Source organism: Toxorhynchites rutilus, chromosome 2 (genome assembly GCF_029784135.1).
Source record: "Toxorhynchites rutilus septentrionalis strain SRP chromosome 2, ASM2978413v1, whole genome shotgun sequence".
NCBI lineage: Eukaryota > Metazoa > Arthropoda > Insecta > Diptera > Culicidae > Toxorhynchites > Toxorhynchites rutilus.
Window position 1 is genome coordinate 60,052,355 of NC_073745.1, and position 21,863 is coordinate 60,074,217.

Below are 21,863 nucleotides of genomic sequence, written 5' to 3' on the forward strand. Positions count from 1 at the left end.
TGTCAAAGTCCACCAAGCGAGAAATTCTTAAAATATTTTACGTTTTTACTACCTGCGAGGTAAAACTGCAACGAAGGAGGCCGAAAAAATTCGTGTAGTTTATGGACCCGATATTGTGACGATTCGCACAGCACAGCGTTGGTTTGATCGATTTCGTCCTGGTGTAGTGTCTGTCACTACAGACACTGGTAGGCCAATCGTCGTGGAAACCGATAAAATCGTTGAAATCATCCAAGTAGACCGGCATGTGAGCACTCGCTCGATTGGCCAGGAACTGGGTATAGACCATAAAACCGTTTGGAGCCATTTGCAGAAGATTGGATTCTAAAAAAAAGCTGGATGTATGGGTGCCACACGAGATGACGCAAAAAATCTTATAGACCGAATCAACGCCTTCGATGCACTGCTGAAACGGAACGAACTCGACCCATTTTTGAAGAAGATGGTGACTGGTGATGAAAAGTGGATCACGTACGACGACCTAAAGCGAAAAAAGTCGTGGTCGAAGCGCGGTGAGCCGGCCCAAACCATCGCCAAGTCCAGATTGACGGCCAGGAAGGTTTTGCTGTGTGTTTGGTGGGATTGGAAGAGAATAATCCACTATGAGCTGCTCATCTATGGCCAGACCCTCAACTCGGTTCTCTACTGTGAGCAGCTTGACCGTTTGAAGCAGGCGATTGACCAGAAGTGGCCAGAAATGATCAATAGGAATGGTGCGTCGCGTCGCTGGCTCGGTGGTGGTTGGTGACTCGGTGCATGTTGGTGGTCCGGGTTGTTGATGTTTTCAACATGTGGTACGTCATGCCGCTGGTGTAAGAATGTAGGTGATCGGGATCGTTGCTAACTCGTCCCCCTTTAGTGATTCGGTTCCATCTGAATCACGTCTCTGATTGACAAAGTCCTGAACGTGGGTCGGATGTTGTCCAATGGTAGTTCTACTGCTTCCGGTTTCATTGATGTATTCTGGTCTTGAGATGAGTTGTTGGGATGAGAGTTGTTAAGATTGACTTGTATCGTTCTGTTTCTGTAGATGAGAAAACATAAAAAAGGTAGGGAACCGATTATGAATGGCGAAATGGCCATTCCTCCGAAGGTACTCCAATGTGGAAAATGCAGACTGGTGTTGTTTAGACGAAGCAATTCCAATTCCTTTAGAGTTTCTAACTGAAGCTTGTGAAGATGTTCCACACTAATGTTCAAGATTTCTTGTTGCATTTTGATTTCGACTCCATCCAAATGAAGTTGAAATGGATTACCTGGTAAGGTTTGTACTCTCGATGTGTATAAAACGTTGTTGACGTATAGTTGACAGTTGCTGAAGAATATAACAAATGATCCTGAAGGATTCCTTTGAGTTATTCCGCAGTTAGATGATAAAGTGAAATTTTTCATCGTGTTTATAAGTATATGTCGCTCGTCAAGGTAAAGGACTTCTTCTTCGATTGGGTTTGATGTGTAATTGCAAGTCGCAGGTTCTCCTTTTAACAATTTCGGTATACAAGTTGTATTATCCAGCTGAATTTCGTGTGTAGCGAATATGGTTGGTTCGATTGAACCTATTCGGTAAATTTCATCATCGTGGGTTAGATAAAGCTGATGGAGTGTATGTACTTTCTTATTGTTGTGTATGATGGGGTATAGACGTATCTTGTTGAAAATCCTTGGGTCTAGCTTTGGCATCTTGATGATAAGGGCAATCTCTAAGTTATTCGATGCTACCGACGTCGTCGCATAATTTGTTGCCTCCACAGCAGTGTGAACTGTAATATTTTCCCTAGCTAAGTCTGTAATTAAAATGTCAATTTCTCTTTGGCTTAAAATTTGTTCATTAACTAATCCTAATTTAGCTAGCATTATAGTATTAATAATTTGATTTAGTTTTTCAGACAAGAAATTCAAGTGAAATAAGAGTTTAGTACAGTACATTTCTATTGATCTAACGTTAAATAACTGTATTGCTTTTTTTGTTTGAAATATAGCCTCTTTTAGTTGTAAATTAACTTCGCGATTTATTTTTACTTGTTCATTATTATTAATGATGAGATTATTTATGGATGAATTTATAATTTTCAAATCGTTGGCGTCTGGGCTACCAGCTAAGAATTTCCAAATCGTACCTAAACTATCCCAGCGCTTATGTCTTCTAATTGGGTCTATGCTTTTTAAAGCGAAATCTATTTCGTAAAATTTTTCAACTATTAAATCCGTGAACTGGTTTTTGCTAAAGTTATCAAATTGATCTCTGAGGCCTTTGATTTGTGTTCTAATGATGGTGAGATTAAAATGGTGTATATAATATTTGTAGTCCAGTCTGAGTCATCCTTCTCCTTGGTGAAATATCAGGATAGGTTGTCGTCCTAAGTTCTGTAGATGAATTTTCACGTCATGTTTTGTTTCCAGCACTACGGGTCGAATAATAAATAGTAGCAGGAGTCTGAAAAGTAGATGAAGAGGATAAAATTTAGGTATTCCTGATTTTGATATCATTTTTGTGAATACGTCGTCCGTCGTTAGTTTCAACTGTACTTTTATTAACCTTTGAAATATTAATTTTCTTGTATCGGTTGCTGTGTTTGACTCTTCGTCGAGTCCTTTCAAAAGCGTCTATATCATTGTCAATTAATATGTTCTTTTTATTTTTGTTGTGAAAGGACAAATCCTTTGCTTGTTTTGTAGTAAGGTTTTTAAAGGTTCTCTCGACTATTGTCTGAGATCTGCTAGATGGGAGTATTACTTCATATGGGGTGAATTTTGTACTAGAGTGGACTGTCGAATTGTATTTGTGAACAGACATGTAAACAAGGTCAATTACTGTTTTTTTGGGGTTTTCCATTTTTTGTATTCGATAAATTTCCAAAAGTGTGGAATGTAATCTCTCGACGATTCCATTCATCTCGCTGCGACCGGTTGCTGTGATGTACGGTTCAATATTGTATGTATTATAAAAGTTAATGAGTTCTCCTGTCATGAATGACTTTTCATTATCCATGACCAAGATTTTTGGTGGTTGATATTTTAGAAGAATATCTTTTATAGCTGGAGTTAAATCGATGGCAGCTCTTGATTTGATTAATTTAATTTGCGCAAATTTTGAAAATTTATCGATGTATGTCAGAAAATAAAGATTCTCTAGGAAAAAGATATCGATATGAGCAATTTGGAAAGTACCGGTGGGAATAGGGGTTTTTTGGAGGGGAAAATCAATCGGTTTCCTATCGTATTTGCATTCATGACATATACGACAGGATGCGATGAATTCCTTTAATTTTTGTTGAATTCTCGGGAAGTAGAATTTCCTGAGAATCTGTTGCTTGTTTTCCTCTGCTCCTCTGTGGGCTCGAAGATGTTCGTTTTTGATAACATCCCATTGCTGATTTTCCTCTACTGCATCCTGTAAAAGGTTTTGTGTGAAACGGATTTTTAACGCTCTACTACTTCCAAATTTCTCCTTAAAGACTTCTTGAATCTTTCCCATGATATTTTCTGGCGTTAATAATCCGTTGACCTTTGTATGATTGAAATGAGTTTTTGAAATCTGAAATAGAGAAGAATCGTTAATCTCGTTTACTTGTATAGTTATTCTTGTGAAGCCTGGAAATGGTTTTTCCGTAATTATTTTGTCTGGTCCTCGTTTGATGACCACCTGGTGTTTGAACACATTAAGTGGTGCTTCTGTGGATATTATGCAAAAATCGTCACTAGTATCAGTAGAATGTTGTGTTCCTGTCATGGAGCATACGATTCTGCTAAGTGCATCCGCCACAACATTTGATTTTCCCGGTTTATATACAATCTTATAGTCATGTTCTTCTAAATATGCCTTCCATCGTTTTAGTTTGGCATTTCTGTTTTTAGGGGATAAGGCGAACGTAAGTGGTTGGTGATCGGTTAGAATTTGTAGTTTTGCTCCGTATAGGTAATTTCGAAAGGTTTGCAATGACCAGAAAATGGCAAGCATTTCCTTTTCCGGCACTGAATAACCTTCTTCAGTTTTTGAAAGTGTTCTGGAAGCAAAATGGATGGGTTTGTCTTTTCCTAGTTCTCCCTGAGACAGAACTGCACCGATTGCGAAATCAGAAGCATCTGTTGTCAAAATAAAAGGTTTATTGTAGTCGGGGTAAATGAGTATATCGGATGACGAAAGTAAGCTTTTCATTCTCAGAAAACATTGTTTTCCTACGTCGTTGAGTGAAAGTTTTCTGTTTGATTTGGGATTTCTCTCCCCCCTTAAGAGATTTGTTAATGGTTTTGCAATTTTTGCAAAATCTTTGACAAATCTACGATAATAAAGAAGTAAAGTGTTCTTTATTCCCTGCCAATCGTATAGAATATTGTTGACGTTCAGCACATCTAATGCTTCGCCTACAATTTTTCGACATATGCTGCGTATCAAAATTCCATACTCGACCGATGTTCTGGGAAGATCTCTATACAGATCAAATATTCCTTCAACATCTGCAATCCAACTTATCAATTCCGTTGGTTTACCGTCGAATTTCCCTAAGTCTTTCACAAAATCGGAAAGTTTACCGACTGTGGAAAAATTGTCAAGTGCGTATCTCTGAGCTGGTGTGGTTTCCTGCTCAGGAACATATTCATTCTGTTCGGCTGGCTGAGCCATGATGTTTCAACCGTAAAACAAGAAAACTAAAATTTCTTACAAAAATATCAAAACTTCCACAATGTTAGAATCAACAATGGAAGGAAACGGCACTTTATTTCACTAAAGATTTTCACTAAATTGTTCTACAAATGCCAGTGTGTGGACTTTTTGGGTTTTCAAAATCTTTTATGATTTTATTTTATTTTTTATTTAATTAGTTTTTTTAAATTACTTTATTATTTGTTATTTTTTAAAATTTTATTTATTCACTTTTGTTCACTTATTCACTTTGAAAGAAAGAGAAAAAAAAATTTCACTTACATATAGGACCGTGTCCTTGATTCGGCCGGCATTGATGAATCCGGACTTTTCACCATTCACCATTCATCGCTGGAAACGGCGATAAAGCAGAGCAGCTCCACGTAAACCCTAGGTAGTGTGAGTACCGAACCTATTTTTACCCTAAGATAACATGTGCATGTAGGGTTAAAAGAACCGAAGATAGAAAACACACACGACTAACAACGCCACACAACAATGCCACAAAATAACGAAGCGTAGAGATTTACCGACGGCGCGCAATTTTAGTCCCAATTATTTTTCGTTAGATGTAGTTTTGTTGTAATCATGCCGTATATAAGATAGATGTTATATCATAGATTTGTGGGAATAGATGATGTTGTTAAATTAAGTGAATAAATGTTTCCGTGATTAGTTTAGTGTTAAGGTAAAGTAGACGAGACTTTGTGCAATTTTTACTGGCTAGCGGTGTAGCCTAAAAACCCGATTAAGTTTCCTGATAGGTCACGAGCCTAGGGTTGGGGCTCTTATTCTGTTGTGGACAATTTTTTCAACCCCCGCACCTCGTCCTCTTACACTTCAAGGTGGGTGGGTTAGGCATCATTGCGTAGGTCCAATGAGGAGAAGTTCGGCATAAACGGTGTTCGTTGGGAACAGCCCTAGTGCCTCTGTTGCTTGAATTGTGGAACGCGGACAAACGGTGTCGCGGGTCCTTCTTAGCGCAGGTGCAAGTCGCGGAACAAACCGGGGTTTGGAAACAAAAGGACAAACCCGCCCTCAGGTTTTGGGTGTCTCATTGCCGGACAAAGCAAGAACACGGCGGTTGGTCTCCCTCGCGGGAGTGGCGCTTAAGCCAACCGCTTACCTGCGGAAAACCCTCCGGTCGCGACAAACTCGCGCCCGGCGTCGCGGGTTACAAAGTGATTATCATCTCTTCCGGTCTATGCAAAACGCTCTTGGTGATATTAAGTTGACCTCAAAAGCGGCTTGCGAAAACTGGCTGTCTGAGTTTTTTGCAAATAAGGAGGGGGGAGGGGGATTTATAAGGCGGGGGATAATGAAGTTGCCTTCTGCATGGTAACAAGTTTGCGAACAAAACGGAGCATATTTGACTTAAATTGGAAAATTTTAAGTAGGTTAAATAAAGCGTCAAATTTCTATCAGAAATACGACATTTCTTTTTCCCCAACCCTATATTTGCAATGCCGATTTCCCCCAGACAGCTTGGTTCTGATGTCTCTGTTAGGGAACACATTTCGATAGGAACAAAAGTTCCCCCTAATTTCATGTAATTGTAATGTCGATTTCCCCCAGGCAGCTTGATTTTGATGTCTCTGTTAGGGAACACATTTCGGTGAGAGCAAAAGCACCGCCTACTTTTATGTATTTGCAATGTCGATTTCCCCCCAGGCAGCCATTTTTAGAAGCTCATAATAAATTGAAAAAAAAAGTCACAGGAGGGTTGTGTCCAAGACACGACCGCATAGTTGACGTAGGATTCCGTTAGGCAATCTGCTGCATGCTGATTTTTGATATGTTTGAAGAATTACATTGTTAAACTCTTCGATAATGATTTGGGTCCGTTTTATCTGGTTGTAAGGTATTGTTTGTTCACTCCACCAGTGTCCATAACCGAGTGATAATGCTAGAAATATGGTGATTATACATTAGATGGTGCGTATCACGAACTAAAGCCGCCCTCTGTGGTCCTGGACGAGATGGCTCCTATGTTATGTATAGATGGAATTAAGAAAAAAAAAGGTCATCAATGTAATATAAGATAATTATCGTTATCGAACACAAGTTTTCTCACCAGAAATGAAGTGTTACTTTAGTATAGAGAAAATATATTTGAAATGGAAAAGGTAATTTCATTTATATTTTTTTTTAATTTTATGAGTGTTTATACAACCCATTTTCTTTTCGCTTTAAACCCAACGGAACACGATGCTATTTGCCTCAATACAAATTTCAATTAGGCTAACAGCACCCAATACGATATGTAGAGCATATGTGAAATCACTTTTTCGAATATTCCTTCATTTTTCCAATTTTGCTCGTCGCATGAACATTCCGTGGGAGAAAAAAAATCGTTTCATATTTCAAGTCATTTTAATACAATAGCTACCATATACAATTTTACTCTTACAGTTGTGCTAAAAATTTTACAATACATGATCGGTCATTGATATGAAATTTCACGAAGCAACCAACATAAAAATTCCAAATTAAAATTTTATTTAATTCTGTCAAGCATAAGTTCTATTCAGTTCATTGAAACATCATTCTTCAATCAACCCATCGAAAGATTCTTATTGGAACGAAAATAACAAAATAAAAACACTCGTTCATCGCTCCCAACTTATTCGCCAGCACGTATGCAATCAGAATGCCCACACTAGTTACAATGAGCACTATCCATTTGTGCGCGTCGTTAGTTAAACTATCGGCCACGAGGGTATTTACATGCTGATTACCCTCAGACACCTTGGATTTGAAATCTCTGTTAGGGAATACATGTCAGTGGGAAAAAAAGTTCCCCCTACTTTCATGTATCTGCAATGTCGATTTCCCCCAGGCAGCTTGGTTTTGATGTCTCTGTTAGGGACTCGCCGCATGTGTCGTAGATTTCGACCAATCAGAAGTAGGTATTTCCGTTAAGATAAGGGTTGAGATTTTTCAATTGTTCGATAGTTAGTTTCACGACATATACTATTTTCTTCAACGTAAAAAATTGTTATGGAGTGCCGAAATTGATTGACGCAAAAATCTCATTAATCCATCATGAAATGACTGAGCAATAAGCATTTGAAATTGGACAATTTTCACGGTGCGCTCGATTTTCGATTTGTACCCCAATATGTTCCCGAAAGACGTAATCCTACGTCAAAATGGGATATCAAAAAACCACTATGAAACGCCTTAGATAATTCATTTTTACACGCGGATGACAAATTTCAGCCAAATCGGTCGAGAGATGTCGATACCACCAGTTAAAAAAACATGGTTTCGAGAAAAAACGCATTTAAAAACCCGTAAAGCAGTAATATATCCTCAAAGGTGACTTCATACTTTTGCCTGTAACTTTCCAACGAAATTAAAATTCGAAAAATCCTGTTAGGACAACATTTCTAAGGGCATAATCTTCCCGAAAATGAGAAAAACAAAAATTAGATTTTTTTTATTTCCCAGACCGGGGTCCCCCTTAATGCTAAGGTCGATTGCTCGAGGCTTCTCTCGCTGCTGGATATCCGAGTGCAGTACGAACTAGAACGTTGCTTCAACCACGATACAGTCATACTTCGATATAAGGCAACCTCGATATAACGTAACTTTTTAAGATGTAAAAACAAACAATACATAAATAGTTTTCGGAGTGTAAAATATTTCGAATAAATGTTTCTAGTAAGTTTTTGAACAAATAAGTGCCGTAAAATGGGGCAGATTTGGTAGTTTTCATTTTGGATCTCAATTTTATTTTTTGATAAAAAATAGCTTGTGGAAGAGCGATGTACGGATTGTTTTGTACATTGCTTTTGAGAATTTGTCCACGACAATTTCCCTTATGAAATACGCATGCCTTCAACCTGATATTCTTGGGCGGACTTTCCGCATGGTATTATAATGATTTTTTTTTGAAATTTTAGTATAACTTTGAACATGTTCCAAGATCGAATTCAGAGAAACTTCCATTTGGATATAAGGTAAGTAAAAACATAGAAACTATAGTATAAACATTGATACTAGAGATGAAACGGATATCCGGTCTATCCGGTCAATATTTGCTATGCGGATGTTGAAAAATAAACGGCGCCAGTGGTTGTGTGGCTAGCGTAACAGCTTCACAACCCGATCGGCCTGGGTTCCTAGCTGGCGTAGTTGAGATTTTCTGAGGCGAAAAATCTCTGGTTACGTCTTCCTTCGGAAGGAAAGTAAAAGAAGTTGGCCCGGCTCATGAGTTGTTGAGTCTGATAAGTAGGAACAGGTGTAGTCGCATCCCTGATGTCAGTGATTGGCACTGAAGTGGCGAAAAAAGGCCGACAAAAATAAGCGATGACAAAAAAACATCATAAATCATAACAAAATAACTCATTTGCTAGCTTGCATAGCATAGCAAAACTATTTATCCATAATTAAAAATAAGGTTTGATTACTGAAATGCCAGATTTTTTCTTAAAATTAAAATTATATTTACTTATAATATTAATTTATGAACAGTACTCAAAATTACCCAGTGGTTAAAATTTCGATGAATAAATAATCAATTTTCGGAAGTTGATGATGACAACCGATTACGCTTTGCTTCGTAAACCAGGCTAACTTCAGAGAAGGGTCTTTGCTGTAATACTACAGCAAGGAGCTGAAAGATAAACTCTAGTAATCCTTGCCCTCGATTGACTGGTTAGATTTTAATGACCACCAAATTCAGAATCGATCGCAAACTTGATTCACATTTCGTCGATTTCGTTAGCAATGGGATTTTTTCCTGAACACAACTCTTTTTTTCATTTGCCACTTCGTTGAAACAGTCCTAAAAGGTGTGTCGTGAGTTTCGTGTATAAGGTTTGATTCAGTATCGTCTGTCTCTTTTGTTTCATTCACAGGTCTTGAAGACGCCGATGAGCTGTTACTCTCAGAATATTCAACGCAAAATATTTTATGTACTCCGATAACATTGCCAGCAAGACTGTTTACGTTGAAAGAACTCCTAAATAGTCTGACTTGATCCTCGGGTCTAAAAAGGTTGCAATTAAGTAATTCTAATCTTCTCCTAAGTAGTTGAATCCTTACCAGATATAAGCCTTATCAGATAAAAATGTTTCCTTTATTCGCTTCATGCTTGTGCAGTGTCATCCAAATTTGTATTCATAAATAAAAACCCGAATATCCGACTGCCAGATATCCGGCTATATGGCCTTGAAGCTATCCGGTACCCGGTCAAACTAATATCCGTTTCATCACTAATTAATACCAATTTCACTTAGATTTTTTAGACCTTTTCCTTTTCCTTTATCATGTTTGTCTTGTTTGTCTAATTTTCTTAAATGAGCATAAGGAAGTTTTCTAAATACTGCTGGGTGATAGAAAATTAATTTCTGCGCATTTTTGAGTAAACATGAACAGTTTTGCATCAATCAAAAAAAAATTGTTTTTGCTTCGATATAACGTAAATAGAAAAAAAATGGGTGGGTTATATATATGATATAACCGCAAGGTTGACGTGGGACTACCTTAGCTTAGCAATTATTTGTTTGTATTTATTAAATTTTTGATTGAATGAAACCATTTCGAATTCAATATGTTTGCTTTGTGAGTAAAAAGATTGTATAATTCCATGTAAGATCAATTCATGCATTGTGATAGATTATGTTCTTCGTTACAAGTAAATTTAATGGCAGTCCTCTGCGTTTGGTATTATGACATCTTGGTTTTGAAGTATGTGTTAGGTAAACACATTTCAGTCGAAATAAAAATGACCCCGATTTGCATGTATTTGCAATGCCGATTTCCCCAGACACCTTGGTTTAGAAGTCTGTATTAGGAACGAAAATACCCCCGACCTACATGTATTTGCAATGCCAATTTCCCCACGCTCCATGGATCTGAAGTCTGTGTTGGAGAAACACATTTCAGTCAGAACAAGAATGCCCCCGACTTGCATGAATTTGAAATGCCAATTTCCTCACGCTCTTTGGATTTAAAGTTTGTGTTAGGGAAACACATTTCAGTCGGAATAAAAATACCCCCGACCTTCATGTATTTGCAATGCCGATTTCCCCAACGCTGCTTCGTTTTGAAGTCTGTGTGAAGGAAACCGTAAATCGGGCCAATCAAAACGAGGCAGTTAGGGCGTTTAGATAACGCCTCACATTTCACGGTTATTCAATTGTTTATCTAATGAAAAATAACATTTTATTGGTTGCGATAGAAGCATAGAAATATTTCCTATCAATTGATGCAAACATCTTTTCGATCCAGTAAGAAATGTTCGAGTTATAAGTATTCGAAATCTTTCATTTTTTCCAGTATAAAGTATATGGGGGGTAAAATGAAAACCTAAACACAGAGCATTTAGGTTTTCATTTTACCCCCCATATACTCCGGTAGTCTCACGTCAAAAATAAAGTTGCCTTATATCGAGGTATAACTGTATCATCGAACGGCCATCGGGTAAAATGAACACCTTAAAGCTATGATTCGTATGTTTACGACTGTCGAAGATTTGTTTGAATTGTGGAGGCGATCTGGCGTAGCGGTAACATCCATACCTCTCACGCTAAAGGTCACGAGTTCAATTCTCACTCCCGACATTCTTCCGAAATGGAAGGTAAAAGTGACGAACCAGCCAAATGTGTTGAAAGTCACTATAATACAGAAATAAAAAAAAAAAAATTTGTTTGAATTTGAAGAATCTTCGGCTCAATTTCTCGCACGGATTAGAAACATTAAGAAATTTATAATTTTAAGCAATTTCATGTAGACAATATTCCGATGGATGAAAGTGAATAATATGATGAAAGTAACAATAATCATTCAAAAATGAAGCATTTGTTTATCAATAGTCACGTGCAGGTAGAAGACTTCTACAATTCCACTGTAAAACAGTGGGTTTTCTCTGACTCATTCAATAAATTTGCCATCGAAATTAGGAAACGAGAGGAAGGGCCACATTGAAGTCATTTGTTCAGCTATCTAGCTGATAAAGAGAAGCCATGCAGAGATGAAACATTTCAATGAATCTGATATTCTGGAAATATTATATGCGATCTAATAACATCAGCGGAATTCAGTCCACACCGAATGCTATTAAAAATCTTAGTGATACGATAGATTGGACAGAACAAAACATATTTAGCCCATACACTGTCTGTGAGAAAAATACGGAAAAAAATGCTATGGGAAAGGCACTGCAGAAATAGTTGCTTTATGTTATGATTTATTGCGTTGTTTACTATAAATATTGCATGTTTAAATTATACAGATTGGAGATTGCAATGTTTAAATTATACATATTGGAGAGAAAAGAAATTTTTTTCATTAACAAAAAAAAACTGGCTTCCATTATATCACGCGAATTTTTTACGAGCGTGATATAATCGAGACGTTACTGTATTTTGAAGTCACGGTTTAAGAATTACATTTTTTCAAAAAATGTTCGGTAAAAGTCGTTTTCTTTGAACACTATTATTCGGCCCAAAAAAAAATAGGAGAAAAAATTTACAAGGCTCCAGCAAGACCGAAGCAAACATATCTCGAGTACTTATTGTGGAACGAGAACTGGATGACTGGTCAAATTTCAGACAGATCGGAATATTCAGATGACCGGGCGAAATTAGCGCGATAAGTCCCACCAGTCGGTGTAAATTGAGGATTAGACTCCCCCTGTTTTTGCTCAAAAGATATATCAAAATATGATTCCCTTTGACCGTTTCACGCATTAGATGATATCAATGAAGGCCGCAAGAAAAAAAAAGCGAACAAGATTTATTAAATTCCTTCCTTTGATAGCAAAACCACCGAGAGTATTATGCTCGCACTAAGTGGACTTCGTCGCACTCAAGTGGACCATACTTCACGCTAATATGCTTCCCGGGACTGGGGACTGGTTGCTACTGGTTTGCTGTGAGGGGGAAAAGCTAACATTTTCACCCCCAAAAGCCGTGAAAAGAAGGGAAGCAAAGAAAACCGGCGATGACCATTCAGTAGCAATTTCTTTCCCTCTGTTTGTAATCTTTACACTCGTAGAGTCCACGTGAGGACCGCTTGCTCCTGATAAGAGGATGAAAATCTGAATGTTAATTCAATTCCCCGGCTTCGATAAATCTGGGAGAGGATTTGATTGCTTGCTGAAAGGAATCAAAGTGGTTACGAGGCATTTTTTCTGTCCTCCTTGTCCGAAAAACGAAAAAAGGTCAATATTTGCTTTGAAAAGGACCGACAAAAACTGACCGAATGCAAATGGAAGCTGAATCGATTTCTTCCATTAGAGCTTAATTGAGCGGGTTTCTTTCTGCACTATCAGAGGTGATGGCTAAGGAGCGTCTATTTTGATTTTTAGCACCGTCATTCAGGTTGCTTTGAACGAGGATTGTACATTCATTCTCACACCATTTGCCGCTCCGCGTGGCTTTGTTCCGGGGAAGAGAATGTCGCAGTAAAAAGGACATTTCATCTCATCATCGGATGCGTTCATTCATCCTCCATCCTCCATTCAGTTATTCATTCATGGTTGACGACTGTGTGCCAGCCACCTGAGAATTGGAAGGCTTTCCTCGATTAGAACGATGACCAGAATTGAGCAGCAGTCCCTTCGAGGCGGAACAAAAAGCAAAGGAGTCATATATCATCGAGATACAAACCCCGTGGTGCCTTTGTTGAAACAGGTTTCATTGAATTGTTCCTTCCCAAACCTGGAATGTTTTAAAGGAATTTAGAGGGAAAAAATCACACTGCGTTTACACCCACCGTTTAACAATTTTTCTGTTATTGTCATCGTTCACGTTCCATTCAAGAAAAGTAGAGAAATTAATGGAAGCTAGAAACAAATCCTCTCGGCAAACATAGCCACAGGCAGTCTTCAAACCGGCCCGAATTTAGATGGTCAACATTTCTGGAAACATTCACGCTCCAAAAGGTGCAAAAGTATCACCTTTTGACCAGCGGAGCAAGAATGGGTGCCATTCGCCACGCAAAACCAAATTCCATTCATCCCGAACAAAGAGACCTCCTTTTCTTATTCAAATTATGCTGATCAATCATTCATCATCGCCATCATCAGCAGCATCATTCAAAACGCGGCATTTCCTCCCGCGTCCGAATATACGATTGTTACGTTGTAATAACAGCACGACGCCCCTCTCTCTTCGAGATCAACCTCCCAAGACCTCCCTCCGGCGGGGGTCACAAACGAGTATCGTGTCGAGTCATCACGCGGAAGATACCGCGTTGCGTCAACTCTTTGCACCTCTGCGCAACGCATCACGGCGAAGCGCGATATACGTCTTAATCGGATCGCTCCACTCCACGTCACAAAACCGAGATAGATAGAGAGAGAGAGAGAGAGAGAGAGAGAGAGAGAGAGAAAGACCGATCGGACCTCAGAAAATTCCTACGTATCATCAACCATTTATTTGTTTTATCATTTTTTCAACATGTCAAAGTACATTATAGTGGCTATTGTTCGCCGATGAATTAGTGAAGTGATAAATCATATTTTTCCTCTCCGGCGGCGGCTTTGGTTTAATTTTTTTCACTTTATTTTCATGCTTCGTTGAATGTCCGCGTCGGTGCGTCAGACCCCAGAGAAGACGTTTCGCTTTCTTTCCGGGTTCGGACTCGTTCGGAGTGACAAAGTTTCGTTTCGCGAGACGCTGACGAAATCGAATGCGTTCGCGTCGTTGTGTTTGATTTTTTTTGTATCGTCCATCTGGATTGGAAATATAAATATTTTCTGGTGAAAAATAATGTTTGCATCTATATACTATTTCGTTGCCCAATATTTACTTGTGCTTAATCTCGAACCGAAATTATTAACATACACATATTAAAATCTTCATTTCATCAATAGCATGTATTGATTAGTAACGAAATCTGCTAAACTTCTTTAAAAAAAAACTCTGAAGTGGTTTTCTAATTTTTTGTTTTATTGAGATTTTACCGGAAAAAAAGTAAAATTTTACAGAACTAGCTCAAACTAAGCCAGTTTTTGACTATTTGTTTGATTAAATCACTGGTTTGTCCAGCCTTCACCTTAATCTTCTCTACCAGGTGCGAAATTTTTTTTTTTATCCCATCCGTTTATTAGGCTCATTTAGCAATTCAGCTGTCACAGAGCCGAATTTAGTCGTATACATTTTTATGTTTAAGATAACTATTGTTGTATATTATTTAGGCTTAAGATTCCTATCCATCGATAAACATTTGTTTTTTTTTTTTGACGTAGGACTACGTCTAACCGGAAGATATAGGGGGTGAAATGGAAATCTAGGCACTGAACAAGTAGGAAAAAATGCAAGATTTGGAACGCTTATAACTCGAGCATTTCTCAATAGATCGCAAAGGTTTTTGCATCAATTGATAGGAAATATATCTACGCATCTATCATAACGAATAACATTTAATTTTTCTTGAGATAAATAATTGAATAATTGTGAAATATCAAGCATTGTCAAAATGCACTATGTGCCCATTTTTGATTGGTCCATTTTGTGCTCCTCAAATCGTACCGACCAAAACGGGCAACCAGAGCAGCAGCGAAATAGAATGAAGCACGATTGGAAAGGAAAAAGAAAAAAATGAACGAAACATCGGTCGCAGTCTCACACATGCGTAATTCTCGAGCCAGCCAGTCAGCTTTAAAATCCCCGCTCCGCTGCCGTAACGATCACATTCTTTGTGTGGACACCGACTGGACAACATCGTTGCTGGACGAGCTGGACGGCGAGGGATCGAGTGCCTTTCTCAAGGCAAGAGGGCGGAGGTGGTAGCGCTGGAGTAGAGTAGAGTAGAGTTTTCAAAGGGCCTTTCTCAAGGCTAGAGACGAATGAACTGCAAAAGTTTAAAGTCTCTATAATACAATACCTTCCTTCCTTCCGTAACGATCATTCTCATTCAAACCGTACACCACATCGGTTCGTATCACAACACATCAACAAACCAACCCAAGCAGCCATGTCTGGACATGGTAAAGTGAAGTGAAGGGAAAGGCAAAATCCCGCTCGAACCGTGTTGATCTGGAGTTCCCCGCAAGGGTAGCTAGACCGAGCGCGTTAGTACTAGTGCACCAGTCCACCTAGCCGGCGTTATATAGTTTCGGCCGCCGAAGTGATCGAGTTAGCTGGCAAAGCTGCTCGCGACGATAAGAAAACCCGCATTCGGAACAGAACACATTCGGTTCGGTGGACATCAAGACAACAGGCAGTTGCAGCGAGTGGCGAGTGGCAAACGCAATCGCAAAACGGCATCAGGTAGCAGAAGAAAAAAGTTTGTTCTTTATACAAACTGTTTTGGTGGCAAATCGCCCTGGAGAACAAGGCGGCATCCAGGGCGTTCGAAATGGTTTTTTTCAAAACCACGATTACTAAGTTTTCTAAATTGGAACCATTCCATAAAACAAGGCGCTTTTCAGGGCCATTGAACCTTCCAAAAAAGAGTTTAGGAAATACAGTTCAATGCTTTCTAAAACAATATCCAAAATAATAATAAAACACAAATTGATTTTTTCATAATTTGTTTGCCAGGATATGATGAGCATGTGGATTTGGCAGGTGTTCTGAGCTTAATGATTTTCACCAATTCTTAAATTGCTTCTAGATTGAAAGTACAGTAATTTACACTTATCTCGACATTTAGCCAATTGGACGGAACTGTAATGCGACATATTTAGTTGGACATTTTTGTAAACATAGAGTTCGGGGTCCAAATTATGACCCCACATTGAAAGTCGACACTGTACCACTGTCATCGCAAATGTTCAATTACAGGTTAAAATTACCTCCAATCCGATACTGAGTGGTGGTAATGTGACGTGCCATTGAATGTAATTTACTGTAAAATATGTCACAAGCTGGATGGGAAGAAATTTTCCAACTGTGAAAGCTGTGGCGAGTGGCAAATGCAATCGCTAAACAGAAAGGTTTAGCCGAACAAGATGGGGATATCGAGTGATAACAAAACAATAAACTCTTTAGATTGAAGATAATTTTGTGATCCTGAAAAGGACCCTTTTTAGCCTGCATGTGAATCCAACGAGCGAACAAATCGTAATGAATGTATTTTTTTGCCATCGCTCCCTTTTAACGCTCATTCGTTCGTCTCGTTGGACTCGCCCCTCTGGCTGAGTCTGCCGATTTGTCTCTATCCTGTGAGTGTGTACCGCTAGAGTATAACACACGCGGACCCCAAAAAATATCTTATTTTCTTTCAAACCGTAAACCCGTGTGGTTGTACGGCATCGGCATCGTGGACGTAACAAAGGAGAACAAGTTAAGGGAAAGGCAAAGTCTCACTCGAACCGTGCAGGTCTCCAGTTCCCTGTTGGTCGCATTCACTGATTGCTCCGCAAGGGTAACTAGGCCGAACGGATTGGTGCCGGAGCACCAGTATACCTAACAGGGATTATAGAGTTTCGGCCGTCGGAGAGCTCGAGTTGGCTTGCAAAGCTGCTCACGACAATCAGAAAACCCGCATCAAGAACAGAGCAGCTTCGGTTCGGCGCTCATAAAGGCAACAATTAGTTTCAGTGAGTGGCAAAGTGTTTCTCCGGCACGTCGCATTAAATGTAATTTACTGAACAATATGTCATGAAGAAATTTTCCAACTGTGAAAGCTGTGGCGAGTGGCAAACGCAATAGCTAAACAGGAAGGTTTAACCGATCAAGATGGGAATATCGAGTGATAACAAAAACACAACACCAAAGGTTCTTTCCAGAACCATCAACATATTCATAAAGAGTAAACAGTAAACTAATCCATTTTCCAGGTAGATAGGTAGGTATTCACGTAGGAGAAGAAAATAAAACAATATATTTAAAATATATATTTAACAAAAGCTGTCCCCTTTGTATAGTCGTACGTCACTCCGGTTATGTCCCCGACATTACCCACCCGTCTTTTTTATGTATAACACAGTAGCTGTTTAGGCCTAAGAATATTCCAATTCTATCGATACACAACACATGCCGAGTATTCCATTTCTATCGATACACAACGTATGCCGCCTTTTTCGGCGTTAGAATATTCCTATTGTTCGAATGTTCACAGTTGAACTGTTCACAACGGGACTGCTGATATGAGGCTTCCATTGCTGTGTTAGAATTAGCACCAATTACCGATGCAGCAGATCGTAATGTGAGCGGTCAGGGACTGGGATTACCGACACATGATGATTGTTGCGTGGACGTAGTAGCTAGAATAACACACAAAGATGGTCAGTTGAGGGGCCCTGAGTTATTAGCTCATGATCGTTCGCTTAGTAGCGGACACGCAACCAATTAGGCTACGAAGACCCCCAGGTGCGAAAGTTAAAATTGTCCTTTTTTATGAATTTCTAAATGCCTGAAAATATATATAATTTTTTTTGTACCGCGAAAAACACTCTAAAAATTCTGAAAAAATCACATATACCTGAAATAAACGTAGGAAGAAATTTGAATACAAACTAGAGTAGTACCGAATCTCAATATCAACAAAAAAAATTAAATTTAATTTAAAATTAAAATAAAAATCAATTTGAATTTTTTTTAGTATTTCTTTTTTTGATGAAAAAATTGTTTAAAAATATTGATCGATACACCTTAGTAAGATGTACTTTTAGTATTTTTTTCATATTTTTGTCTCAAAGCTATTGAGAATGGCGTGAAACAAAAAAAAGAAAAGGTGCATTTTTCACCCTTGTGAAATATAAAAAAAAATGTATATCGCGCAACACTGAAAAAAATCTGAAAAAAAACAAACATATCTAGAAAAGCCGTAGGAATACATTTAAATATGAATTGGAGTAGTACTGAATCTCTAAATCCAAAATTTTTTTTTCTAAATTTCAATATTTTTTTAGTGCTCCAATTTTTGATGATTTTTTTAAAATTTTCTTGATTCACCATAGTGAGGTGCATATTCAGTATTTTTTCAAATATTTATCTCGAAGCTTTTGAGGATGGGGTGAAATAAACGAAATAGTACGTTTATCACTATAGATCCTATGTTAAACCGAAAAAAACCGCCAAAATTTCTTACTTAATATCCTATACAATATTTTCCATACAGCTGGTGATTTGGTTTGGGGGCACTTTTTACTCCCTTACCCGGCCAGGCCCTTTTCATTTGTTGCTGGTAGCAATCCGTAAACACCGTTTCACCCGGTTTTAGTATATTATAGTACACCATACCCTCCTGATTCCACCACACAAAGAGCGTTGGCTTTCAGCCGAAACTATTTGGCTTTGCAGTGGATGGGCTGGCTTCATCAGGTGAAAGCTCAGGATTCAGGATATTTTTGTACTCAGTGCTCCCAAAATAATTTCGATCTGCTTCGACCGCTTTTTTGTTCAAATGAAAAAAAAAAACATATACAGCGAATGATCTTTATTCGAAACGAAAATCGATTTTTTTAATACGCTGAGCAACCAAGTAACTTTGCTATTTTCAGAATGAGAGCAACGTATTTTCGAAGTTCAATGTTAAATGGTATAATATAAGTAAAAAAAAACTTTTTAAGTTAAACGGTTTAATTGTGTATGTTAATACATAATAATCAAGCAAACCATTTGTCATGACAATTGTCATGCGAAAATGCGAAAACAGAATAGAAACTGAGAGAGGTTGGCGTCGACATCATGCCTCATACCGTATGTTTCTATTCTGTTTTCGCATTTACGCATGACAATTGTCATGACAAATGGTTTGCTTGATAATAATGTACTAAAAGCTCGAAAATAATTAGGCAAGTAGCAGTTAGCAGTTATCACACCTCTCCTTCATTAGTCTAGGGCATTGATAAGACTAAAATAAAATCGTGGGGCACGTTAGATTTCCATTAGTCACAATTAGCGACTTCATCATATATCCCACGATTTTATTTTAGTCCTATCAACACCCTAGACTAATGAAGGAGAGGTGTGATAACTGCTAACTGCTACTTGCCTAATTGTTTTCTTGCTTTTATTACATTATTATGTTTAATCACAATTAATCCGTTTAACTTGAAAAGTTTTTTTTACTTATTTTATTTTCAAAGAAGACTAGCTCCTTGGCTTAATTTTTTTATTTCGATCATCGATCATCAAATCGATGGTTGGAATCAAATAAGGTTCTTTCGGAGAATTTTTATTCAAATCATCAATCCTTGCTTGGATCCTCCAACAAGGTTTAATTAAAATTACCAAAGTCGTTTTTGGACGAAAAGGCAAAACATATTTTTTCGGGCCATCGGTTGATTTTGAAAAATCATAACTTCAAAACAAAAAAATCACATCTCTGAATTTTGGATATGTTATGTAAAAAAAACCTCAACTTTCAATAAAAAATACAAATAAAAATGGCGCCCTCTAGTCCCAAGCCATGAAAACAACAAAAAACAAATGCAATCAATAATTACGAAAACAAAATTAAAATTTTTTGCATGTGTTATATTTTTTCTTTAACATATCATATCAATGATTATCTGAATCGGTCCAGTAGTAGAAAAGTTATGAATATTCGAAAAAAATCATTTTGGAAAAAAGGCGAAAACATGAATTTTTCGGACCACCCTAAAATGGAAATGTGCACCCTAATGAAAAAAAAAATAAAATAAAAATACGAGTCTAATATTTTGCGATAAAGAACAAATATACACCTATTCACAACTATCTGAGAACCAGTATATCGGGGTGGCAAGGTTTGGCTTTGCACGTGTTGCTTGTTCACGTTGCGCGAAACAATTAATTTGTTCACATACTGTACGTATTAATAGCGCACCTTCGCTACTTTCAGTTGCCATTTGTATTTGCTCTCGTGCAAATAAGCCCCGTTCCAATGCATCAATCTCCTAGCTTTGGGAACGGTTTTGGCCGAAAACAAATGTGAATGCGTAGTCCTACGACCTAAGCGGTCATGTCTTGGACACAATGCCATACAATTTATTTTTCCAAGGTTGAACAATTGTTAATTTATTAGCTGGAAGAAATTCCAGTGATCGAAAACCTTTTTTTAAAGATGTCAACTCCCTAATACGTCTATATCATTTGTATAATATTAGGCTGTCAAAAAAGTCCTGCGGTATTTCCGCGAGGTGTCGTTGTAAGCGCGTAGTTCTAGTTGTATTCATTGTATCGAGTCATACTATAGCTTGTTGGAAAGGTATTTTTGCGCGCTATCATATAGTCCTTGACAGTGTTTTGTTTGGTTAAGTCGTTCGTGAGTTATAGTGTCGCAAATATGGAGCAAAATAAAGAGAAAATCCGACATATTTTACAGTACTACTATGACAAAGGCAAAAATGCATCTCAAGCTGCCAATAAAATTTGTACAGTTTATGGACCCGATACAGTTTCCATTTCCACCGCACAACGATGGTTTCCACGCTTTCGTTCTGGTGTAGAGGTTGTCGAAGATGCGCCACGCTCCGAAAGGCCTGTCGTCGAAAATTGCGACAAAATCGCTGAATTAGCCGAGAAAGACCGGCATAGTAGCAACCGTAGCATCGGCCAAGAGCTGGGGATAAATCATCAAACCGTTATTAACCATTTGAAGAAGCTTGGATTCACAAAGAAGCTCGATGTATGGGTGCCACACACGTAGACGCAAAAAAACATCTTTGACCGTATCGACGCATGTGAATCGCTGCTGAATCGCAATAAAATCGACCCGTTTCTGAAGCGGATGGTGACTGGCGATGAAAAGTGGGTCACTTACGACAACGTGAAGCGCAAACGGTCGTGGTCGAAGCCCGCTGAAGCGGCTCAGACGGTGGCCAAGCCCTCATTAACGGCTAGGAAGGTTCTGCTGTGTGTTTGGTGGGATTGTCAAGGAATAATCTATTATGAGCTGCTTCCCTATGGCCAAACGCTCAATTCGGACCTGTACTGCCAACAACTGGACCGCTTGAAGGTAGCACTCATGAAGAAGAGGCCATCTTTGATAAACAGAGGCCGCATTGTCTTCCATCAGGACAACGCCAGGACACACACTTCTTTGGTGACGCGCCAGAAGCTCCGGGAGCTTGAATGGGAGGTTCTTTTGCATCCGCCGTATAGTCCGGACCTTGCACCAAGTGACTACCACTTGTTTTTGTCCATGGCGAACGAGCTAGGTAGTCAGAAGTTAGCCACAAAAGAGGCCTGTGAAAATTGGCTATCCGAGTTTTTTGCCAATAAGGAAGCGAGCTTCTATAACAGAGGTATTATGAAGTTGGCATCTCGTTGGGAACAAGTCATCGAACAAAACGGCGCATATTTGACTTAAAACAGATGATTGTTACTAA

The 21,863-nt window shown here is 38.4% G+C and overlaps 1 protein-coding gene across 1 annotated transcript in view; it reads right to left on the reverse strand.

Moving 5' to 3' along the window:
* Nucleotides 1-855: 855 nt before the first annotated feature.
* Nucleotides 856-21,863, reverse strand: part of LOC129765780 (uncharacterized) — a 45,561-nt gene continuing 24,553 nt past the window's right edge. Inside the window, 1 exon segment of the mRNA XM_055766209.1 lies at nucleotides 856-2,402. Within this exon segment, the coding sequence (XP_055622184.1) occupies nucleotides 856-2,402 (1,547 nt within the window).